This window comes from Heterodontus francisci, chromosome 39, assembly GCF_036365525.1.
Source record: "Heterodontus francisci isolate sHetFra1 chromosome 39, sHetFra1.hap1, whole genome shotgun sequence".
Classification (NCBI taxonomy): domain Eukaryota; kingdom Metazoa; phylum Chordata; class Chondrichthyes; order Heterodontiformes; family Heterodontidae; genus Heterodontus; species Heterodontus francisci.
Window position 1 is genome coordinate 19,865,197 of NC_090409.1, and position 24,957 is coordinate 19,890,153.

At 43.3% G+C, this 24,957-nt stretch overlaps 1 protein-coding gene across 1 annotated transcript; it reads left to right on the plus strand.

Annotated features, from left to right (window-relative positions):
* The first annotated feature begins 10,565 nt into the window (after positions 1-10,565).
* Positions 10,566-20,907, plus strand: LOC137352917 (nectin-1-like). The gene is made up of 4 exons (XM_068018769.1): positions 10,566-10,603; positions 15,815-16,156; positions 19,324-19,364; positions 20,785-20,907. Exons 1-4 carry the CDS (start codon positions 10,588-10,590, stop codon positions 20,896-20,898), a joined length of 513 nt encoding a protein of 170 aa, XP_067874870.1. The 5' UTR covers positions 10,566-10,587; the 3' UTR covers positions 20,899-20,907.
* The last annotated feature ends 4,050 nt before the right edge of the window (positions 20,908-24,957 follow it).

A 24,957-nucleotide genomic window follows, 5' to 3' on the forward strand; every position in this document is an offset into this window, starting at 1 on the left:
GAAGGGCACGGGCAGCAGGGGCATGTTTCCCTCCAAGCCACACACCATCCGGTCAGGTGATATCACCGTCCCTTCACTATTGCTGGGTCAGCATCCTGGAACTCCCTCCCTAACAACACTGTGGGTGTACCGACCCCACACGGTCTACAGTGGTTGAATAAGGCAACTCACCACCACCTTCTCAAGGGCAATTAGGCATGAGTAATAAATTCAGGCCTGGCTAGTGACACTCACAGCCTATGAAAGAATAAAACTAGTCAAAAGTAATGTTTCATGTCTGTGAACCTTCATCAGAACTAGCAAAAGTTAGAAAAGTTAAGCATTTGAAAGGGGGGTGCGGGGGTGGGGGGAGGCGGTGGAGAAGGACAAGAATGAAGGACTATGATAGGTCGTGGCGGGGGAGGGGGAGAGAATAAATGACAGAAGTCATGGAACAGAATGCAAATGGAGTGCTAAATAGTTGTAGCAAAAGACAAAGCATGAGTTCAGAGAGAGTGTTCATGGCTTTGTCCAAAAGCAAAAGCATGAATAATAAGTTCGAGACTAACGCATGGTAAAAACATAAATACATAAATAATAAACAAATAAACAATGGGGCTCTTGGTCTGAAATTATTGAACTCAGTATTGAGTCCAGTAGGCAGTAAAGTGCCTAATCAGAAGATGAGGTGCTGTTTCTCGAGCTTGTGTTGTTGTTCTCTGGAACATTGCAGCAGGCCAAGGACAAGAATATGGAATAAAAACAGGAAATGCTGGAAATACTCACAGGTCTGACAACATCTGTGGGGAGAGAATCAGACTTAACATTTCAGGTCAGTGACACTTCGACATGGGAACAAGGCAGATAATTAAAATGGTAATCAACCGGAAGCTCGGGATCATCCGACCCATTCCTTAAAATTCTGCCTCACTTCTTCCCCTCCCTCCCAGTACCGCTACAGGGTTCCTCTTGTCCTCACTTTCCATTCCACCAGCCTTCACATTCAAAACGATCATGCTCCGCCGTTTCTGCTACAACTATTTAGCCTCCATTTAAATTCTCTTGCCTGACCACAGCCATTTAATCTCCTCCCACCCCACCCGCACCCCAGTCCATCACAGTCTTCATTTTAGAGATACAGCACTGAAACAGGCTCTTCGGCCCACCGAGTCTGTGCCGACCATCAACCGCCCATTTATACTAATCCTACACTAATTCCATATTCCTAACACATCCCCACCTGTCCCTATATTTCCCGACCACCTACCTATACTAGGAGCAATTGCTAATGGCCAATTTACCTATCAACCTGCAAGTCTTTGGCATGTGGGAGGAAACCGGAGCAACTGGAGGAAACCCACGCAGACACAGGGAGAACTTGCAAACTCCACACAGGCAGTATCCAGAATTGAACCCGGGTCCCTGGAGCTGTGAGGCTGCGGTGCTAACCACTGCACCACTGTGCCGCCCTTTTGTTTTTGTCCTTCCATTTGTCCTTCTTCCCCTACCCCCTTTCATTTGCTCAAAGTCTGTTACATTTCTAACTTTTGCCAGTTCTGATGGCAGTTCACTGACCTGAAACATGAACTCTGTTTCTCTCTCCATCGATGCTACCAGACCTGCTGAGTATTTCTGGCACTTTCTGTTCTCAGTGCTGTTGGAATGTAGATGTTCGAAGGTGTTGGAAGAACCATGCCTTAGATCCCTGCTCAACATTGCTTAATGTAAACGTACCAATTATGAAAAGCGGAATAAAATCCTGTAATTCTGTTTAATGTGGATAAAACTCACCATCCACTGCCATGTGTTCAATATGTGGATAAACCATTTGAAAATCATTCAGTGTGGAAATGGAAAAGTAGATCTATAAAATGGAGAGCTACAACATTGCTTTTCTCAATTCTATCCATTCCTTGCGTTTATGTTTGAGACCATCGCTCACTAGAAGTCCAGCAATTGCCACTAACCAGTTCTCCTAATGATGTAAGACTGAAGGAACAAGAGATCCTTGAAAACCATAAATGCAGAGAAATTTTTGCAACCAGTACCCACTTAGCATCTGCAAAGGGCCGCAGACTGGATTTCACCTTTCGAGCATCATCAGGCCAGATGAATGGAAGTTAGGTGTTTTATCAAATTTGGAAACAAAAATAGAGAGACAGAGAAAGAAAGGCAGGGGAGATGAAGTAACAGATGCAACAATCACAGAAAGGGGTCGGTTCCATGACTTTCATGCAAATAGCTAAAAAATTATCAGGGAGATTGAGACACAGGAAGAGGGTGTAGCCCAACTGTGGGACAGAAAGGACAAAGCGGAGTCCCCACACCCTAAATTGTAAGAACGTAAGGAGGGACAAGCAGTTAATGGGGCAGAAATAATACTATCACGGTAATGCTCATAAATTGTTTAATCACTACGATTTTATAAGTTGCTATTCACAAAATCGCAAACGGATCCAAACCTTCTAATAAAAGGTGAGGAAATCCTATGAATCTTCCAAAGTTATTGTTCCTCAATTTAAAAATATGTTTGTTTCTATACGAGACAACATGTATGCCTGCTTGTTAAATGGTTTTGTCGCAGTTGTGGGTCAGACGTGCTGGAACAGCACCTCCCCTATAAAATGACTCACTGTCTGCCAAACGATGGAGGTGATCCCATCTAAAAATAAAATGACCAAAATATATGACAGCATATATTCTCTCTCTTTCCCGCCAAGCACTAACTATTGAAATACCCCAGGAGACTGGGGTTTATTTTCTGCTTGCCGGGTATAACGCAGTTCAAAGCCACTTTGATGCAGTTACATTTCATGGTCTGCTGAAATAACAAGGAAAGATGTTACTGACACAAGCAACTCAAAGCAAATATAAGCTTTACTGGACAGAAATCAAGAAGGGCAATAGATCAGCCACAAGATGAAGCACCAAAAAATAATTCTGTTATTTTATTAAAATACAAGTTGCTCACTCCGAGAAGCGCTTTCAATGCCTAGGGAAAACTATCAGCTATGGTTGCATATTGTGGCTGGCCCTATCTCCAGCGGTGTTCGGAAATGGCAGTTCGTAGATGGACCAGGCACTGTAAACTAAGTGTAACATGCATGCGGCTGCCAGTATCCGAACACCTTTGGCATTGCGTGTTGAATGCTCGGCTCACGCTGTCGTTGCTGGGGTCTGCAGACGTGTAGTGTGTTCTCTGCAGCCACCAGTGTGTGGGTGTTTGCCTCTGTTTTTCGGCGAGATGACCTTTGCTGTGCATGGCCCACCAGTTTCGATGAGGGCAGCAGTCTTATTGTAAATGTCACTGTCTCAGCTGAGGTGTGAAACCGCACAATGAGTAGAAATAAAACCGCAGGGCTGTTAAAAAAAATTGCTCTTGATGGATTGTGGCACATCTTTCTCTGCTTTCTCTCTGAAATTTGCAACGGTGCTGTTCGCACTTGCGGAATAGAGCAGAATTAAATCAACTTTGCAAAGAACTATTTGCTCTGAACTGCCATTACACCTCTTCCATTGAAGAATCGAAGACCGGTTTTCTCATTTTTAACATGACTTTATTGGCGTGGATTTCTTCCACATGCATTGCTCTTCTCTCTGGTAAGTTTGCACACAATTTTCTGTGTGATGTACTTATTTTAGAAGATACTTCTAACTTCTTACTTCAAGGTTCAAAATATAAGGGACGTCTCCTGTGTTCAACAGTCCTGAGGCTCCCAGTCATATCAAGCCGCTAGCATTATGGTAGAAGAATATATTCAATAAGTTGTAGTTCCCAGTATCTTTCTGCGCTGCCAAGACTCATTTGTGATTTAAAATGTCGCCAATAGCGAGGCAGAAATGTTGACAGGCAGAGAAAATGCCCAAGTATGTGATTGGCAGGTAGTTCACCATTTCAAACGGTTAGAAGTGATAAAAACATACATCATCCAGCATAGAAGGAAGTCATTCAACCTATCAGTTCTTTTATGAGTGTTCATCTCGTACCAGGGTCCTGCTCCTTCCTTTTAGAAGTTCCATTTTTCAAGTTTTTAACCAATTCCCTTTTGAAAGTTACTATTGAAACTGCTTCCACCACCCTTGCAGGCAGCACATTCCAGACCATCACAACACACTGCGTCAAAAAAGGAAAACTCCTCAAATTCCTCTCTGGTTCTTTTACCAATTATCTTAAATCTGTATCCATTGGTTACTGACCCTGCTGCCACTGAAAACAGTTTCTCCTCATTTACTCTATCAACATCCTTCATAATTTGGACACCTCGAATAAATTTCCTCTTAACCTTCATTGTTTTCGAACCAGAATTCTCACAGGTTCTCCAGTCTCTAACGTAATAAAAATCCATTCGGCTCTTGTACTCACTAGCTACACCCGCTCCATGGACTTGACAGACATCTTAAAGTCTGGTCCCAAACATGAACACAATACTACAGCTGAGACCTAACCAGTGATTTATAAAGGTTCAGTATAACGTGTTTGTTTTTGTACTAGATGTCTGCATTTATAAGGCATGTATCTATCTATCTATCTATCTATCTATCTATCTATCTATCTATCTATCTATCTATCTATCTTTCTATCTTTCCATCTATCCAAACATCCATCAACCTATCTATCTATCTATCGATCTATCTATCTATAATGAAATCTTAGAATCATATAGCACAATAGTTGGCCATTCAGCCCATTGTACCTGTACTTTCTCTTTGAATGGGCTTTCAATTCTCTTTCACCCTGGCCAAGTAATGTTTTCCTTTTCAAGTATAAAAATTTAGCTACTTTCCCCACCCTTCAGGAGCGCATTACAGATCTTAACAAATCACTATATAAAAGGAATTCTCCACATCTTCCCTGCTTGTTCTATTGCCGATGATCTTAAATCTGTTTCCTTTTATTATCGAGCATCCTGCCACTGCAAACAGCTTCTCCCGATATACTCTGAAACAAACAGTCAGCATTTGAACACTGCTATTCAGTTTCCCCTTAACCTTCGCTGTTGTGACGAGAATAACCCCAGCTTCTCTCGTCTCTCCACATTAACTGAAATTGCTTATCTCTGGTATTACACTAGTAAATTTCCTCCTCACCCTCTCCAAGGTCTTGACATCCTTCCCAAAATTTGGTGCCAAGAAGTGAACAGAATACTAAACCGAGGCTGAACCAATGAATTATGAAATTGTAGCGCAGCTTGTTGGCTTTTGTACACTGAAGATTTCCACTCATAAAGCAATAGGATCCCGTATGCTTTTAAATCAACCTTCTCAACTTCTCCTTCCACCTTACAAGATCTCTGTTTGGTAGGTTCTGGGTCTCCCGGTTCCTGCCACCCCTTTAAAATTGTACCAGTTGAGTTTGTATCTGATCTGCACATCTGCTTTTGACAGTTCAACATCGTTCACCTCTCTGTACTAAATTGTATCTGCCATATTCCTGCCAATTTCACCCGAGTGCCAATTTCAACTTGAAGTCTTTTGCCATCCTCATCATTGTTTCCTATTTGCCCGAGTTTTGTGCCAGCTGCAAACTTTGAAAATATGCCTCTTTATTCAAGTCTAGTCATTCCCATGTATCCAAAGGCGCAATTAACCTAATGAAGACCTGGGGGTCACTGCTGCACAGTTTCCACAACTCTGAAAGGCAACGGTTGACGACCACTATCTATTTTAGGCCTCTTAACCAAGATCGTCCCACAGTCCAAATACCCCATGGTATTTTAGGCGCTTTATGGAAATGTTTCTGCTTCCTCACTTCCTGTTTGTGAATTTAAGGGGCATCTCCGATCTTGAACAATCCGTGTCAGTCCCTCGCAAAACACTATGAATATACCATAGAAAAATATTTACTTTAAATAGATGGCAGTTCTTAACATTATTCCATGTTATCAAGGCTTACTTGTGACTGATAGATATCGCGAATGATGAGGCGGGAGTTGATTCACAGGTAAAGTGTTGAATCACCTCCGAACTGTGATTAACAGCCATTTAATACTTCAAAACCACCATAAATACTTTCAGCACGAATTAATCTTCTTTGCTTAAGGAGCGCGCCTCACAATATTGTTTTTTTCCGTCTGCCTGTGTGTCTGTATGCCTGCGCAATAGCTCCCTATCTATCTATAGATCAATCTATCGATGCATATTGTTGTGATCCAGGTGGAGATTGGCAAAATAATTTATCGAACGAACCCAACAGAAAAGCAAACGGACAAGATGAACATCAATAACTTTTACTTTATCAAACAATCCAAATTCAACATAAATTAAATACGAATTTACAGACAAATCGCAGTCTATTTATAGATCATTACAAATTACACCTTGGCTATTAAACAGAACAAAAGTAAGTCTCACGGATTTACTGGGCAGTCTGCTCGGCCGTTTTGGCACCAATTAGAGCGACAAAGTTCTTCAAAGCTCTGACCTTCCTCAGGTCGATCAGCAGCTTCTGTCTTTCGAAAAGCAGCCACAGATTCTCATCCGACAGCAGATCCCCTTCAACCCAAACTCCACCGGCATAAATACCCGAGCACAAGAAACAAGGGCAGAAGTAGAGATTAGGCAAGATTTAGGATGTGTAGGATGGGGAAGGAAACTGCAGGGGATGGGCACAAACGAAATGTGGAGCTTATTCAAGGAGCAGCTAATGCGTGTCATTGATAAGTATGTACCTGTCAGGCAGGGAGGAAGTTGTCGAGCGATGGAGCCGTGGTTTACTCAAGAAGTTGAAGCGCTTGTCAAGAGGAAGAGGGCGGCTTATGTTAGGATGAGACGTGAAGGCTCAGTTAGGGCGCTTGAGAGTTACAAGCTAGCCAGGAAGGATCTAAAGGGAGGGCTAAGAAGAGCAAGGAGAGGACACGAGAAGTCATTGGCGGATAGGATCAAAGAAAACCCTAAGGCTTTCTATAGGTATATCAGGAATAAACGAATGATAAGAGTTAGAACAGGGCCAATCAAGGATAGTAGTGGGAAGTTGTGTGCGGAATCAGAGGAGATAGGGGAAGCGTTAAATGAATATTTTTCGTCAGTATTTACAGTAGAGAAAGAAAATGTTGCCGAGGAGATTACTGAGATACAGCCTACTAGGCTAGATGGGATTGAGATTCACAAGGAGGAGGTGTTAGCAATTTTGGAAAGAGTGAAAATAGATAAGTCCCCTGGGCCAGATGGGATTTATCCTAGGATTCTCTGGGAAGCCAGGGAGGAGATTGCAGAGCCGTTGTTGTTGATCTTTAAGTCGTCATTGTCGACAGGAGTAGTGCCGGAGGACTGGAGGATAGCAAATGTTGTCCCCTTGTTCAAGAAGGGGAGTAGAGACAGCCCTGGTAATTATAGACCTGTGAGCCTTACTTCGGTTGTGGGTAAAATGTTGGAAAAGGTTATAAGAGACAGGATTTATAATCATCTTGAAAAGAATAAGTTCATTTGCGATAGTCAGCACGGTTTTGTGAAAGGTAGGTCGTGCCTCACAAACCTTATTGAGTTTTTCGAGAAGGTGACCAAACAGGTGGATGAGGGTAAAGCCGTGGATGTGGTGTATATGGATTTCAGTAAGGCGTTTGATAAGGTTCCCCACGGTAGGCTATTGCAGAAAATACGGAAGTATGGGGTTGAAGGTGATTTAGAGCTTTGGATCAGAAATTGGCTAGCTGAAAGAAGACAGAGGGTGGTGGTTGATGGCAAATGTTCATCCTGGAGTTTATTTACTAGTGGTGTACCGCAAGGTTCTGTTTTGGGGCCACTGCTGTTTGTCATTTTTATAAACGATTTGGATGAGGGTGTAGAAGGGTGGGTTAGTAAATTTGCGGATGACGCGAAGGTCGGTGGAGTTGTGGATAGTGTCGAAGGGTGTTGTCGGGTACAGAGGGACATAGATAGGCTGCAGAGCTGGGCTGAGAGATGGCAAATGGAGTTTAATGCGGAGAAGTGTGAGGTGAATCACTTTGGAAGGAGTAACAGCAATGCAGAGCACTGGGCTAATGGGAAGATTCTTGGTAGTGTAGATGAGCAGAGAGATCTTGGTATCCAGGTATATAAATCCCTGAAAGTTGCTACCCAGGTTAATAGGGCTGTTAAGAAGGCATATGGTGTGTTAGCCTTTATTAGTAGGGGGATCGAGTTTCGGAGCCACGAGGTCATGATGCAGCTGTACAAAACTCTGGTGAGGCCGCACCTGGAGTATTGCGTGCAGTTCTGGTCACCGCATTATAGGAAGGATGTCGAAGCTTTGGAAAGGGTGCAGAGGAGATTTACTAGGATGTTGCCTGGTATGGAAGGAAGGTCTTACGAGGAAAGGCTGAGGGACTAGGAGTTGTTTCGTTCGAGAGAAGGAGGAGGAGAGGTGACTTAATAGAGACATACAAGATAACCAGAGGGTTAGATAGGGTGGATAGTGAGAGTCTTTTTCCTCGGATGAGGATGGCAAACACGAGGGGACATAGCTTTAAGTTGAGGGGTGAAAGATATAGGACAGATGTCAGAGGTAGTTTCTTTATGCAGAGAGTAGTAGGGGCGTGGAACGCCCTGCCTGCAACAGTAGTAGACTCGCCAACTTTAAGGGCATTTAAGTGGTCATTGGATAGACATATGGATGTAAATGGAATAGTGTAGGTCAGATGATCGGCGCAACATCGAGGGCCGAAGGGCCTGCACTGCGCTGTAATATTCTAATATGGCCCTTCCAGCTTGCTCAGCCATTCAGTACGATCATGACTGAACCTGAGCTTCAATTTTACATGCCTGCCCACTCCCCATATCCCTTGATTCACTGTGAGACCAAAAATCTATCCATCCCTGCCTTAAATGTATTCAATGATGGAGCAGCCACAACTCTCTGGAGCAGAGAATTCCAAAGATTTAGAAGCCTTTGAGTGAAGTAATTTCGCCTCATCTCAGTCCTGAATGATTGGCCCGTATCCTGAGAGTGTGCCCCCACGTTCCAGATACCCCGACCTGTGGAAACAATCTCTCAGGTGCTACCCTACCAAGCCTTTTCAGAATCTTGTACGTCTCACTTGGATCGCCTCTCATTCTTCTAAACTCCAGTGAATATAGGCCCAATTTATTCAGCCTTTCATCATGGGACAACTCCATCAATCCAGGCACCAATATAATAAATCTTCACAGCACCGCCTCCAGTGCAAGTAAATCCTTTCTTAAATGTGGAGACGAAAACTGCCCGCAGTATTCCAAGTGCAGTCTCACCAAAGGCCTGTACACTTTTAGCAAGCCTTCTTTATTCCTGCACTCCAATCCACTTGCAATAAAGGCCAACATACCCATTTGCCTTCCTAATAGCTTGCCGCACCTGCATGTGAACTTTCTGCGTTCCTTGTACGAGTACCCCCAAATCTCCCTGAACATCAAAACTTATCAGTTTCACACCTTTTAAAAATATTCTGCTTTTCTAATTTTACGACCAAGGTGAACAACGTCACACTTCGCTGCATGACACCCCATTTGCCATCTTGTTGCCTACTGACTTAGCCTGTCTATATCTCTTTTCAGCCACTATATGTCCTCCCTGCAGGTTACCTTTGCACTGAGCTTTGTATCATCAGCAAACTTAGGTACATTACTTTGTCTCTTCATCCAAATCATTAATATAGAGTGTAAATAGCTGAGGGCCCAGCACTGATCCTTGCGGTACCCCACTATTCACTGGTTACTAACTTGAAAATGCCTCATTGTGCCCACTACCTGCGTCCTGTCTGTTAACCAATTCTCTATCCACACAAATATATTACCCCCAACACTATGAGCCATTATCTCACCTATTCATCTTTTATGTGGCACATTATCGAATGCCTTTTGTAAATACAGGTATAATACATCTACTGGTTCTCTTTTATCTATCTTACTAGTTACATCCTCAAAAACTCTAATAAATTTGCCAAACAGCATTTCCCTTTAGCAAAACCATGCTGACTTGTTCTAATCATGCAATGCTTTTCCATGTGCCATGTTAATACTTCTTTAACTATAGTTTCCATCATCTTCCCAGCAACTGATGTCAGGCTCACTGTCCTGTCCCTGTTTTTTCTCTACCTCCTGTCTTGAAAAGTGGTGGAACATTCGCCAACTTCCAATCTGTCTCAACCATTTCTGAATTTAAGGAATTCTGGTCAATCATGGCCAGTGCATCTGCTATCTCTGCTTCTATCCCATTTAATATCCAAGGGTGTAGGCCATCTGGCCCTGGGGACTTGTCAGATTTGACTCCCTCAAATTTCTTCAATACTTTTTCTCGGCTGATATCAATATCCTTTAGTTGATCACTCTTTTTATCCCCGAGGTTACTGCCTATTTCGAGGATGGAACTTGTGCTTTCGACTGTGAATACAGAAACAAAATATTTGTTCAATGCCTCTGAAATTTACTCATTCATGATGATGATTTCTCCTGTCTCTGCCTCTAAGAGACCAACGTCTACTTTAGCTCTTCTCATCCTCTTTTATTTATTTATTTTTGTTAGTTTGTGGGATGTGCGAGTCGCTGTCAAGGCCAGCATTTGCTGCCCATTCCTAATTGCCCTTGACAACTGATCGGCTTGCGAGGCAGTTTCAGAGGGCATTTTAAGAATCAATCACATTGCTGAGGATCTGGAGTCACATGTTGGCCAGACCAGGTAAGCATGGCAGATTTCCTTCCCAGAAGGACATTCGTGAACCAGATGAGCTTTTTACAATAATCGACATTGGTTTCATGTTCACCATTAGACTAGCTTTTAATTTTATACTTATTAATTGAATTCAAATTTCACCATCTGCCATGGTGGGATATGAACCCATGTCCTCAGAGCTTTAGCCTGGGCTCTGGATTATGTACTTATAAAAGCTCTTACAACCTGCTGTTATATTGTTGGCTAATTTACTCTCATGCTATTTTTTTCCTTTTTTTATTTATTTAATCGACTTTTTGGTGGCCTTTTGCTGGTTTTCAAAACACTCCCAATCTTCAGACTTGCTACTATATCTTGCAACATTGTAAGCCTCTTCTTTTAGCATAATACAACCTTTAACTTCGTACATGAACCATGGATGGGCCTTTCTTGACGAGTTTTTGTTTGTGAACGGAATGTTCTCTTGGCCAGTCTGGACATAGCAGTGGAAGCCTTACCCATGCGCTTGTTGACTTCTGCATCTAGAGACAGGTTACTGGTGATAGTTGAGCCTAGGTAGGGGAACTCTTGAACCTCTTCCAGAGCGTGGTCGCCAATATTGATGGATGGAGAATTTCTGACGTCCTGCCCCATGATGTTCGTTTTCTTGTGTACTTGTGTTAAACCCTTTGAATTGTTTCTTTAAATGTTTCCCACTGTTCATTTACCGCCATACCTCCAGCCTATTTACCAAATTAACCTTAGCCAGTCCGCCCCTCATACCATCGTAATTGGCTTTGTTTAAGTTTAAGATTCTTGTTTGTGATTCTTCTTTGGGCCTCCTTATCTCGAGAGACAATGGATACGCGCCAGGAGGTGGTCAGTGGTTTGTGAAGCAGCGCCTGGAGCGGCTATAAAGGCCAATTCTGGAGTGACAGGCTCTTCCACAGGTGCTGCAGAGAAATTTGTTTGTCGGGGCTGTTGCACAGTTGGCTCTCCCCTTGCGCCTCTGTCTTTTTTCCTGCCAACTACTAAGTCTCTTCGACTCGCCACAATTTAGCCCTGTCTTTATGGCTGCCCGCCAGCTCTCGCGAATGCTGGCAACTGACTCCCACGACTTGTGATCAATGTCACACGATTTCATGTCGCGTTTGCAGACGTCTTTATAGCGGAGACATGGACGGCCGGTGAGTCTGATACCAGTGGCGATCTCGCTGTACAATGTGTCTTTGGGGATCCTGCCATCTTCCATGCGGCTCACATGGCCAAGCCATCTCAAGCGCCACTGACTCAGTAGTGGGTACAAGCTGGGGATGTTGGCCACCTCGAGGAATTCTGTGTTGGAGATACGCTCCTGCCACCTGATGCCAAGTATTCTCCAGAGGCAGCGAAGATGGAATGAATTGAGACGTCGCTCTTGGCTGGCATACGTTGTCCAGGCCTCGCTGCCATAGAGCAAGGTACTGAGGACACAGGCCTGATACACTCGGACTTTTGTGTTCCGTGTCAGTGCGCCATTTTCCCACACTCACTTGGCCAGTCTGGACATAGCAGTGGAAGCCTTACCCATGCGCTTGCTGATTTCTGCATCTAGAGAAAGGTTACTGGTGATAGTTGAGCCTAGGTAGGTGAACTCTTGAACCACTTCCAGAGCGTGGTCGCCAATATTGATGGATGGAGCATTTCTGATGTCCTGCCCCATGATGTTCGTTTTCTTGAGGCTGATGGTTAGGCCAAATTCATTGCAGGCAGCCGCAAACCTGTCAATGAGACTCTACAGGCACTCTTCAGTGTGAGATGTTAAAGCAGCATCGTCAGCAAAGAGGACTTCTCTGATGAGGACTTTCCGTACTTTGGACTTCGCTCTTAGACGGGCAAGGGTGAACAACCTACCCCCTGATCTTGTGTGGAGGAAAATTCCTTCTTCAGAGGATTTGAACGCATGTGAAAGCAGCAGGGAGAAGAAAATCCCAAAAAGTGTGGGTGCGAGAACACAGCCCTGTTTCACACCACTCAGGATACGAAAGGGCTCTGATGATGAGCCACCATGTTGAATTGTGCCTTTCATATTGTCATGGAATGAGGTGATGATACTTAGTAGCTTTGGTGGACATCCAATCTTTTCTAGTAGTCTGAAGAGACCACGTCTGCTGACGAGGTCAAAGTCTTTGGTGAGATCAATGAAAGCAATGTAGAGGGGCATCTGTTGTTCATGGCATTTCTCCTGTATCTGACGGAGGGAGAACAGCATGTCAATGGTCGATCTCTCTGCACGAAAGCCACACTGTGCCTCAGGGTAGACGCGCTCGGCCAGCTTCTGGAGCCTGTTCAGAGCGACTCGAGCAAAGACTTTCCCCACTATGCTGAGCAGGGAGATTCCACGGTAGTTGTTGCAGTCACCGCGGTCACCTTAGTTTTTATAGAGGGTGATGATATTGGCATCGCGCATGTCCTGGGGTACTGCTCCCTCGTCCCAACACAGGCATAGCAGTTCATGTAGTGCTGAGAGTATAGCAGGCTAGGCACTCTTGATTATTTCAGGGGTAATGCTGTCCTTCCCAGGGGCTTTTCTGCTGGCTAGAGAATCAATGGCATCACTGAGTTCCGATTTGGTTGGCTGTATGTCCAGCTCATCCATGACTGGTAGAGGCTGGGCTGCATTGAGGGCAGTCTCAGTGACAGCATTCTCCCTGGAGTACAGTTCTAGGCAGTGCTCAACCCAGCGGTCCATTTGTTTGCGTTGGTCAGTGATTGAAATATGTCATTTTCAAGCTTAACATAAAAGTCAATGGTAATATCATCACTATTTCCAAGTGAATCTTTTACTGTGACATTGCTTATTAACCCTGCTTAATTATGCAGCGGGAGATCTAAAATCACTTTACCCTCGTCGGTTCTACAACGTATTGCTCCAAGAAACTGGCACGACAACATTCTACAAACTCATCTTCCTGACCACTTTTGCCAATTTGATTGTTCCAGTCTATATGCAGATCAAAGTCCCCCACAATTAATACATTTCCTTTTTTACATGCTCCACTAATTTCCCGTTTGATGTTTTGTTCAATAATATAACGACTGCTGGGGGGCCTGTAAATTACTCTCACCAGTTGTTTCCAGACTCCTGCTATTCCTAATTTCACCCAAACTGATTCCACTTCATGACCTTCTGATGCCAGGTTCCTTCTTATTAATGTTGTTATATCATTTTGTTGGTCTCTCCGAAATATTGTGTACCCTGTAATATTAATTTTCCAACCTTGATCTCCTTGTAACCATGTCTCGGTAATAGCAATTAGATCTAGATCATTTACCACCATTTGTGCTAATGGGCCATCTATACTGTTACAGATGCTTCGTGCATTCAGTTAAAGGAGCTTTACTTTCATTTTTTATCTCTATTGCCTGCAATGACCTTATTTACCGATGTACAATTTTTGTTCAACTCTCTGTCCCTTCTTGTCCTATCTTTTTGGGAGTTACCCGCATCACTATTCTGTTCCGATGCCCTGACTTCTCTCTTTGGATTTCAAAATGTTCCTGTATCCAAACCGTCCCCCCTCCCCTTGTTAGTGTTACGTCCTTTCCACAGCCCTACTTATGCGATTGGCCAGGACACTGGTTCCAGCCTGGTTCAAGTGAAGCCGATCCCAACGGAATAACTCCCTCTTCCTTGACTACTGATGCCATTGCCCCAAGAATAGAACCCCCTTTTTTCCCACACCACTCTAAGCCAGGCATTTAGTTCTCTAATCTGATTGACCCTGTGCCTGTTTGCATGTGGCTCAGATAACAACCCAGAGATGATTACCTATTATGTTCTGCGTTTTAGTTTGGACCCTAACTCCTCAAATTCTCTAATCAGAACACCATTTCTGCTTCTACCTATGCCATTGGTTCCCACATGGACCACCACAACTGGATCTTCCCGCTCCCACTCCAGGTTGCTCTCCAGCCACGAGGAGATGTCCTTAATCCTGGCACCTTGCAGGCAATACAGTCGTCAGAGCTCTCGGTCGCTGCTGCAGAGAACAGTATCTATCGCCCTGTCTATACTGTCTCCTATCACTGCCACATTTCTCTTCACTACCCCCCCCCCCCCTTTGGTATGGCAACTTCCACCATAGTGCCATGGCCAGTCCGCTTATCCGTTTTGCAGTCCTTCTCTTCACAGGTATCAAAGACCTCGTATCTGAGGACAAGGTCGGGGGCTGTGGTTCCTTCATCACTACATGTTGAATCCCCCTACCTGCTTCACTCACAGTCGCATTCTCCTGTCCCTGATTAATGGCCATCTCTAATGATCTCTCTACTATAAGGGGTGTGACTGCTTCATGGAACAAAATGTCCAGATAACTCTTCCTCTCCCAGATGCTCCGCAATGTCTGCAACTCAGTCTCCAGCTCAGCAATTCTGAGCTGGCGTCGTGCAATCTGCAGACACAAACTGCAAACATGGTTATCAGGAATCGCAGTGCATTCCACACATGCTGCAGCTGCAGAACACTACCCATCTTGCCATCTCTGTGCAACCTTAGATTTAATTAGCCAATATGTTAATAATTCAAGGCTGAAGTAAAGGAAAGTTGCACTCACGTACCTTGGAGGCAAAGGAAGAAAACGCAGCAGCTGCTGGAGGCTGAAAATGATCGAGAAAGGAGCCCCACTTCCACCCACTGTCCCGAATTCCCACATGCAGCAACTTTCCAAATTCAGTCTGGATATGTCTCCCTCAGGAAAATACCTAATTTCACTCTGTTCCCTCACTGTAATCTATCTGCCATGCTTATGTGACCCTACTCCCCTTACCCAACAAAAGTCTATCCATCTCCATTGGTTACAAAAATTGGCAAATTGTCCAGTGTGTTTGAAGACATGAGTAGAAAGCCATCAAGGACCCTGGGCCGAAGTCTGAGTTATTTCGTGGACCACTTCATATATGCTCCATCTGGGACTGAGTTCTGTTGATGTCAATGGAGAGAAATATCAGGTGGAGAGTATAATGGGGGACCAATACAATACCGTACACTTTAGCATCAGTGACCAGCTTTTACTCCAGGTAGAGCCTAGTGCACTGTAGGCAGGTTATCGGGAAAGTGCAGCTGTATTTCCATGCTGGTTAAAAATATCTCTTCAGGACTTTATGTGTTATTAAAACTATGAACCTTTGATTTGGATTAGAAATATTTCAGCTTCCTTTATGTGTCCTAATCGTCTCAAACTATTGTTTTTCTTGTAGTTCCTTACAGTAAAAGTGCCACAGTTCGTGAGTCCTTCACTGTTGTTGTTGGGAATGAGGTGCTGCTTCCGTGTCAGATACTAACAAACAACACAAAGTTGACGCAGCTTTCCTGGAAAAAAGCGTCGGAGGAGAAGCCCTTTGTGGTATACAACCCTTGGTTGGGGATAAAATTCTCAAATGAATGGTACTCCAGACGCATAGTTTTCAGAAACCATTCTCTGAAGGACGGATCAATCATAATGAAGGCTTTGGATATACAGGATGAGGGAAATAATTCATGCCAGCTCATATTATACCCTCATGGAATACAAACTAAAATAATAAGTTTAACGGTTCTGGGTATGTATTACCTATGGTGCAGTGGTCATGTGAAGATTTATCTGTGGGAATGGAATATCCATGCGGAGAGGGAGTTGGGGTGAATCTTAGATTGTGTAGCTGGGTATGTTCCCCTGCAACTGCCATCAACAATAAGTGTTGCATATTCTCATTTATTTATCCTGCTCACATTCTAGCTCCTAATGCTTTTTAACACACAACGCATAGTTATTAATCAGATAATTAGTTATTGTTTGCTTTGTGGTTACGAGTTAACATTTAAAACATTCAGGCACATATACGTCGATACACAGTGGGTTGATAGATATATAGATATATAGATTGATAGATGGATAGATAGGTAGATAGATAGTAAGGTGCATCAAAGTCGCCCTCCACTATCATGATCGTGATATTATGCAATGTTTTTAGAGTTGTTGACTAATCGTAACAATCTATCTCTATCAATTAGTCTGCAATAGGCACAGAAATGAGATGAGGAAACCCCTGAGTGCTGTAGAGGTGTGGGGAACTATTGGTTCAAAAGCCACTGTTGATCCCAATCATGGTACACCTATCCCATGGAACAATCACTGTTATCAGCCGGTACAAAATGGCTCCGAGTAGCTCCAATAATGGTCAAAAGGTGGCATGCGTTATATCCCATTCAGCATTAAACATCACAGAGAATCTCACAGTAGAATTACCAATCCTCTGTATGTGCAGCATTCAAAGACAAATAATGATGTGATCCAATTCTAAGCGCAATATAATGGAGCAGCAAGGCAGTCAAACAAGACACGTATTGAAAATGGCTCATTGAGTGAGTTGAAATTTTCTAGATGTCTTTGATGACAGTATTTCTGGGCGATTTAATGTGACTGGTTTTGATTGCCATTCCTCTATTTGCGAACTCCAACTGAATACATATAATAAGTCCTAAATCACTATATTCTTTGGTGCTTCAGTTTTAAGGAAGCTTACATTCTTTTAATAATGTGAACATTAAATGACTTGTGTACGGTAATTCTGAATCATTTTAACTTTGAATGATAACCCTGCTTGGGACGTGAAAGTTGCTATATAAATGCAACCTGTTGTTGCCTTGCAAAATTGACGCCATCGCATGAGCATGAACGGCTATAAACTGAGAGAGGGGAATATGCAACGAGGCCTGGTGTCACTGAAGGTAAGCATAAAGGTGCAATAGTGGTAAAAAAGGCAAATGGTATGTTGGCCTTCATAGCGAGAGGATTCGAGTACAGGAGCAGGGATGTCTTGCTGCAATTATACAGGGCCTTGGTGAGGCCATACCTGGAATATTGTGTGCAGTTTTGGTCTGCTTATCTGAGGAAGGATGTTCTTTCTATAGAGGGAGTGCAGCAAAGGTTTACCAGAATGATTCCTGGGATGGCGGGACTGACGTATGAGGACAGATTGAGTGTGGTTAGGATTATATATGCCGGAGTTCGGAAGAGTGAGGGGGGCATCTCATAGAAACATATACAATTCTAACAGGACTTGACAGGGTAAATGCAGGAAGAATACTCCCGATGGCGGGGGAGTCCAGAACTAGGGGTCATAGTCTAAGGGTATGGCATAAACATTTCAGTACTGTGATGCGGAGAAATTACTTCACACAAAGAGTGTTGAGCCTGTGGAATTTGCTACCACAGAAAGCAGTTGAGGCCAAAAAATGTTATGTTTTCCAGAAGGAGTTTGATATAGCTCTTGGGATGAAAGGGATCAAAGGGTATGGGGCAAAAGCAGGAACCGGTTACTGAGTTGGATGATCAGCCATGATCATAATGAATGGTGGAGTAGGCTCGAAGGGCCGAATGGCTACTCGTGCTTCTATTTTCTATGTTTCTACGTTTCGATGATCAAAGTTACAATTATCAGGACTAGTGTGAAAATAATGAATTAGGAATTGAATCTTGAATTAATTATATCTCTGTTGTACATCCACATGAATTCCTTCCTGATTGAGGTTCCCTTGTTGAATGCAAATTACATCTGCCACCAAGAATGACAATTAACCTTGGGAGAGACGCGGTGACACAACAATTTATGCTCACACTAGATTTAACGAACTTACTACATAACATATCCCTGTGCTTAGATTCCTGTTTTGAATTACAATGTACGTATTTTTTTCAAATGTATTTCCCCAGATGATCCTGAAGATGTAAACAAGATCCATATCATCATAATAGTTGCTGTTATTATATGTGTTGTTGTAATTGTGTTGACCCTGACGTTAACGTGGAGGAAGAGACGAATTGAAATGAAACAGTCCAGAAACTAACTCTATATATTGCATAGGAAGACAAGTAACTCGAATACAATTTTTAACCGGCGTTAGTGCATTGGCCTCCTGTCACAGGCGGACTTTGATAGACCTTGGCTCCAGGCTGGGTCAGCTGTGGCTCAGTTAGTAGCACGATCACCTCTGAATCACCGGATTTCAGGTTCATGTCCTACTCTAGGGGCTTGAGCACAGAAATCGAGGCTCGACACTCCAGTACTGAGGGAGCACTGCACTGCCAGAGTTGGTGTCTTTGTGATGAAACAATAAACAGAGGCACCCTCTGCCTGCTTGAGTGGGTGTAAAAGATCCCAAGGTACTATTTTGAAAAGCAGCGACGTGCTCCCTGGTGTACTGGTCATTATTTATCCCTTAAACAGCATCACAAAAAAGCAGCTTGTCTGGTCATTAACACATTAGTGTTGGGGGAGCTTGCTGTGCACACACTGGCTGCCGCCTTTCCGGCTTTATAACAGTGACATTTCTAAAAAAGTACAGTAAAGCGCTTTGAGAATTTTGGTGGTCGTGAAAGGCACCACATAAGTGCAAGTGTTCCCCTTGTTTCAATGGAATTGATTATCAGGCAGTGTGCATAGTTAATGGTCAATCTGATACCCCTAGTTTGCAGCTCGCCTGGGATAAATGTCTACCCTGTATATCTGCAGGATTGTGAAATCTTGGTGACTTTGACAGGGAATGAATGGTATCCATTCACAGAAACATTAGTTATTAAGTAAACCACATTTATCAAAGAGGGAATGGGGATAAAAGAGAGATTCGACACAAAGCACAATCGTATGAAATGTGAATATTTTGACTGTATCCGTTCGAAAATTTTAGATTAATCATAACAACGTATTCTCTTCATCCAAATTCACAGAAATTGATGTTCACCAAGATGCCAACAACTCCCAAACTCAGGTAAGTTAAATGCAAAGTTTATGTTGCCAGTTCAATTCTCGTCTATTGTCCCATTTGATTGGAACTTTTTGGTGTAGATTGTTATCATAATTCCTGGATATTTAGCATTGACTGGAAAGAGGGCAGAAATGAAAACCAGACGTGGATTACATGGGATTTTCTTTTGCCTAAATTCAATGGAGGGAATAGCAGAAGGTTCTTTTACAGGGTTGTCATGGGCCCAAACAGTTTTTTCTCTGTGCTCTTATACAGACGATGCTTCACACTCAAGTGCAAACGTCCAAAATATACCCGGGTTCAACATAAAATTTCATACATATGCACCTTGTAGGGTTAGAACGCGAATCTTTAATTATAAACGATGAGAAATGAGTTATGTCGCTCAAACTTTGTGCTGAGGGAAAATGCGATTGATTGATTCTAATAGGACAATTAATATGATTTCCCATTTCTCTTGTGCCCCCTTGGGTTCCTGCATTTAGATCTCGGGCTGAATTTTGCCGGCACTCCGACATCGGGGCTCGTGACGGGGAATGGGTAGGGGTGCAGAAAATACTTCCGTGAGAGGCCCGCCATGGGCCTCGACGCCGGGAAAGCCCCACCCCGTTTTGCCGGGGAGTGACAGGACAAATAATTATTTACTTATTTATTTATAGATACAGCACTGAAACAGGCCCTTTGGCCCAACGAGTCTGTGCCAACATGAAAGGATTGTTTTTTGGGAGTGGGCAAATGGGATTGGAACTGTGTATAAAATGTTATTTTGATTTCTTCGTGAACCCGCCGCTTTAAAAATGTAAACGCAAGTGAAGGGCTTGAAGACATTTAAAAATGGCGCTGGCGCTTGAGTAGTGGGGCCAGACGCCATTGCCGTGGTTAGTACGCCCGTCCTCTGTTCGTCATTGAGGATGGGTTGTCCACCCGCTGCATCTTAATCAGCCGCTGGGGAAATATCGCGGCAGCGGCAGAGTGCACGTCTCGCGCGTGCGCAGTGTATTTTTTGATGCAAGCTGCCTTTGCAGGGCGATCAGTTATTAAAATTCAATCCCGAGTCTAAAATCGAAGGTCGAGATTTTCCCAACGGAAGGCTTGTTGGGAAACTGAGTCCATTTATGTCAATGGATGGAAAGTCGCTGACAGCAGTTTTCCGATAAGCCACACGAAGTTCAGAAAGTCCAGTTCATAACAAGATAATGGCATGGACAGCACATCAGTCCAATGAACAGAATATCGAGCGCTCCTGGGTGACTGTGCCTGTTTTGAGCTGGCGCCAAGATGAATTGCTGGCCGGTTATTTGTCTCTTTCAAGCACTTGACCGATGCCATGTGGGTTTCTGACAATTTGTGCTGTTATTTCAAGTGACCTGTGCCCTTACTGGTCTGAAATATAAGTTTGAAAACTTACTTTCTCTCCCCACAGAAGGAACAAACGATTGATTATGCTTCGCTCCATTTTAATGTACCGGTGAACCATATTTCTGGCCAAAGAGAAGACAGAACGGTATACGCAGATGTCAAGTACAGCCAGATTTAACTAGATTTAATTTCGCTCCATTTCCTCAAATGGAATCGACTTGAAAATGCTGTGCAACGCATGTGCAGTAATGTCAAACCACCATGTGTTTTCATGTTAATACTTGAGCATGCGATAAATCCAGTATCAACTCGGCTTGTTCATTCCGGCTCCTGTGCCTCAGGCTACTGGATCACATGGGAAAAATGCAGTAAAGTAGGGTGAGACTGAGCGCACCTCCTGATAGACTTCGCAAACCATGGACCAGAAATCAACCCAAATTCACTTCGTGTTTGTCCTCTCTCCGTCCATTTCTAGTTCATACAAATATAGTTCCACTGACAAGCACATGAGCAAGAAAATGCCCCCTGCATGTGAGTTAATGCGATCTCAATAAATACATTGAGCGGCCTTGCATCCGCTGCATCTTCCAATCTAAACCTCAGGCGCTGGTTTTGATGCTTGGTGTATGAAGCTGCTGGACAAAATGTAAAATACATGATGTATTTTTACAAATTCCAGAGCGCTTTTTATATTCTCACATTTCCAAGGTCGGGGGGAGGGTGTATCCTAAAACAGGTGCAAGTGAAGGGACAGCAGTCAACACTCTGTCCATTACTAATTCCTGTTGAATTGGCTCCCTCTCAGGAGGAATTTCAGATGATTATCTTTTAATCCAAAAGAGTCTTATTGAAAATAAAATAAAGTTTTTGTGTTGGTGTGTTGTGGGATGACCTTAAGAGCAGATCACCTTAAGAAGCTGTAAGTGAAGGTCACCAGAGATAGTGATGTCGTGTCACACATGACCAGAGAGCTGTTGGTGTCGCCCGGCAAAGTGTGATATGTTTACATTGGCTGGTGCTGTAACTGCTGGTATATATGTGTATATATACAAACAGTTACTGCACCAGCCAATCTAAACATTTTTGTTTAAGGGTAGCACAGTGGCGCAGTGGTTCGCACTGCAGCCTGATAGTTCTAGGGACCCGGGTTCGATTCTGGGTACTGCCTTTGCGGAGTCTGCAAGTTCTCCCTGTAACCACGTGGGTTTTTGTCGCATGCTCCGGTTTCATCCCACCACCAAAGACTTGCAGGTGGTAGGTAAATTGGCTGTTGTAAATTGCCCCTAGTGTAGGTAGGTGGTAGGGAATATGGGGTGACTGGAGGGTTAGTATAAATCGGTGTTTGTTGGTCGGCACAGACTTGGTGGGCCGAAGGGCCTGTTTAAGTGCTGTATCTCTAAGTAATAAAATTAACTCTCTCTTTTATATATATATACAGATATGTGTGTACGTGTGTTCTAGTTAAGTTAGAATTTTTAAAAACAGCATTTTCTTTGGCTGTTACTTGTAGTCTCGTGGCTTTAACATAGATCACACACCAAAGGCACAGCAATATTACATGGTCCAGCTTTGATAGGTGTGCTATACCTTTGCTGAGATAGCGTTGTTCGAGTTCAGTAAGGCAGTTGTATTTTGTGAATGCAATAATGATGCTGGCAGTTCTAACCTGCATTAAAATTTTTAGCAGCCAGTATCAAATTCTGAATGTATGATTCCCAGGATCAATGTTGACATTGTTTCGTTTTAGTTTAGAGATACAGCACTGAAACAGGCCCTTCGGCCCACAGAGTCTGTACCGACCATCAACCACCCATTTATACTAATCCTACACTAATCCCATATTCCCTACCACATCCCCACCTGTCCCTATATTTCCCTACCACCTACCTATACTCGGGGCAATTTATAATGGCCAATTTACCTACCAACCTGCAAGTCTTTTGGCTTGTGGGAGGAAACCGGAGCACCCAGAGAAAACCCACGCAGACACAGGGAGAACTTGCAAACTCCACACAGGCAATACCCAGAATTGAACCCGGGTGCTGGAGCTGTGTGGCTGCAGTGCTAACCACTGCGCCACTGTGCAGTGTAATTTAAATTTGTGTAATTGCAGTGAGACAGGGGCACCAGCTGATGGAGATCATAGAATCATGGAATCATAGAACGTTTACAGGACAGAAAGAGACCACTTGGCCCATCAAGTCTGTGCCAGCCGGAGAACGAGCCACCCAGCCTCATCCCACCTTTCAGTATTTGGTCCGTAGCCCTGCAGGTTACGGCACTTGAGATGCGTATGCAGACACCTGTTAAATAAGTTGAGTATTTCTAACTCTACTACCCTTTCAGGCAATTAGTTCCAGACCCCCACGTGAAAAGATTTTTCCTCACCTCCCCTCTAATATTTCTACCAATCACTTTAAATCTTTGACCCCTAGTCACTGACCTCTCTGCTAAGGTAAATAGGCCTTTCACATCCACTCTATCCCGGTCGCTCACAATTTTGTACATTTCAATCAAATCTTCCCTCCACTTTCGCTGTTCCAAGGAAAATAACTCCAACCTATCCAATATTTCCTCATATCTGCATTTTCCAGTCCTAGAAACATCCTCGTAAATCTGCTCTGTATCCTCTATAGTGCAATTACATCCTTTCTGTGATGAGGTGACCAGAAGTGCACACAGTAATCAAGTTGTGACCTAACCAATGATTCATACTGTTCCAGAATTACCTCCATGCTCTTTCATTCTATACCTCAGCCAAACAAGGAAAGGATTCTATAAGCATTCTTAACCACATTATCGACCCGTCCTGTTAACTTCAAGGATCTGTAGACATTCAGTCGAAGACCGCTCACTTCCTCTACACTTCTCAGTATTGTCTGCAAACGTCTTGATCATACCCCTAAATTTACGTCCAAATGGTTAATATATACCACAGAAAGCAGGGGATCCAGTACTGAGCCCTGTGGAACCCCAATGGAAATATTTTTCCAGTCGCAATAAACAGCTGCCAACAATTACCTTTTGTTTCCTTCTATTGATCAAATTTTATATCGACCTTACTACATGTCCCTGAATCCTATGGGCTTTTATTTTTTAACCAGTCTGCCCTGTGCGACGTTGTAAAAGCCTTACTAAAATCCATGTAGACCACATCAACTGCACTACCCTCATCAATGTTCTTTGTTACTTCTTTTCAAAAAATTCAGTCAATTTAGTCAGACAAGATCTTCCTTTAACAAATCCATGCTGAATATCCTTGATTAATCCGTGCCCTTGTAAGCGACAGTTTTACCTGTAATTATTTAGTGTATCCCTAGCTCCCTTTTTGAACAAAGATACAATGTTAGCAGTTCTCCAATCCTTCGGCACCACACCTGTATCCAGTGAGATGTGGAAAATTATGGTCAGAACTTCCACTATTTCCTGTCTGTTTTCTTTTAACAGCCTGGGGTACATTTCATCCGGCCCTGGTGATTTACCCACTTTCAAGGATGCTAATTCCATTAATACTTCCTCCCTCCCTATGTTTATCACAACCAATACTTTACACCCCTCTTCCTTGACTACAATATCTGCTGCCCCGACACATAGGTTACCTGTTCGGTATTTTATGGGCCCTACTTGTTCCTTAGTTATCCTCTTACTCCTAAGGTATTGATAAAACATCTTTGGGTTCACCTTGATTTTGCTTGCCAATATTCTTTCATGCCCTCTCTCTGTTTTCCTATTTCCCTTTTTGATTTCACCCCTCCACTTTCTATAATTGTCTTGGCTTTCTGTTTTACTGAATCCTCGGTGTCAGACAAAAGCTTTCCTTTTCTGCCTGATCTTACACTGTAAGCCCCTTGACATCCATTGGGGCTCTAACGCTCGCCGTCTCACCCTTTTGTTTTGTGGGAATATGTTTACTCTGAACACCGCGAATCACCCCTTTGAATGGCCCACTGCTCTGACACCGATTTACCTTCAAATAGCTGTTTCCAATCCTCTTTCGCTAAATCACACCTCAGCTGAGCAAACTTAGCCTTGTCCAAATTGAAAACTCTAAACTCCTGTTCTACCTCTGCCCTTTTCCATAATTATATTAAAACTGACTGCATTATGATCACTATCACCAAAATGTTCTCCCACTGCCACTCCTTCCACCTCCCAGATTCATTTTCTAAAACTAAGTCTAAAACAGTGCCCTCTTTTGTTGGGCTTGCTACATACTGGCCAAAAATGTTCTCCTAAA

Coding starts and splice junctions, on each gene's coding strand:
- LOC137352917 (XM_068018769.1), top strand. Junction 16,157..19,323: donor AATAAGTTTAACGGTTCTGG/GTATGTATTACC, acceptor CCAAATTCACAG/AAATTGATGTTCACCAAGAT. Junction 19,365..20,784: donor CCAACAACTCCCAAACTCAG/GTAAGTTAAATG, acceptor CTCTCCCCACAG/AAGGAACAAACGATTGATTA.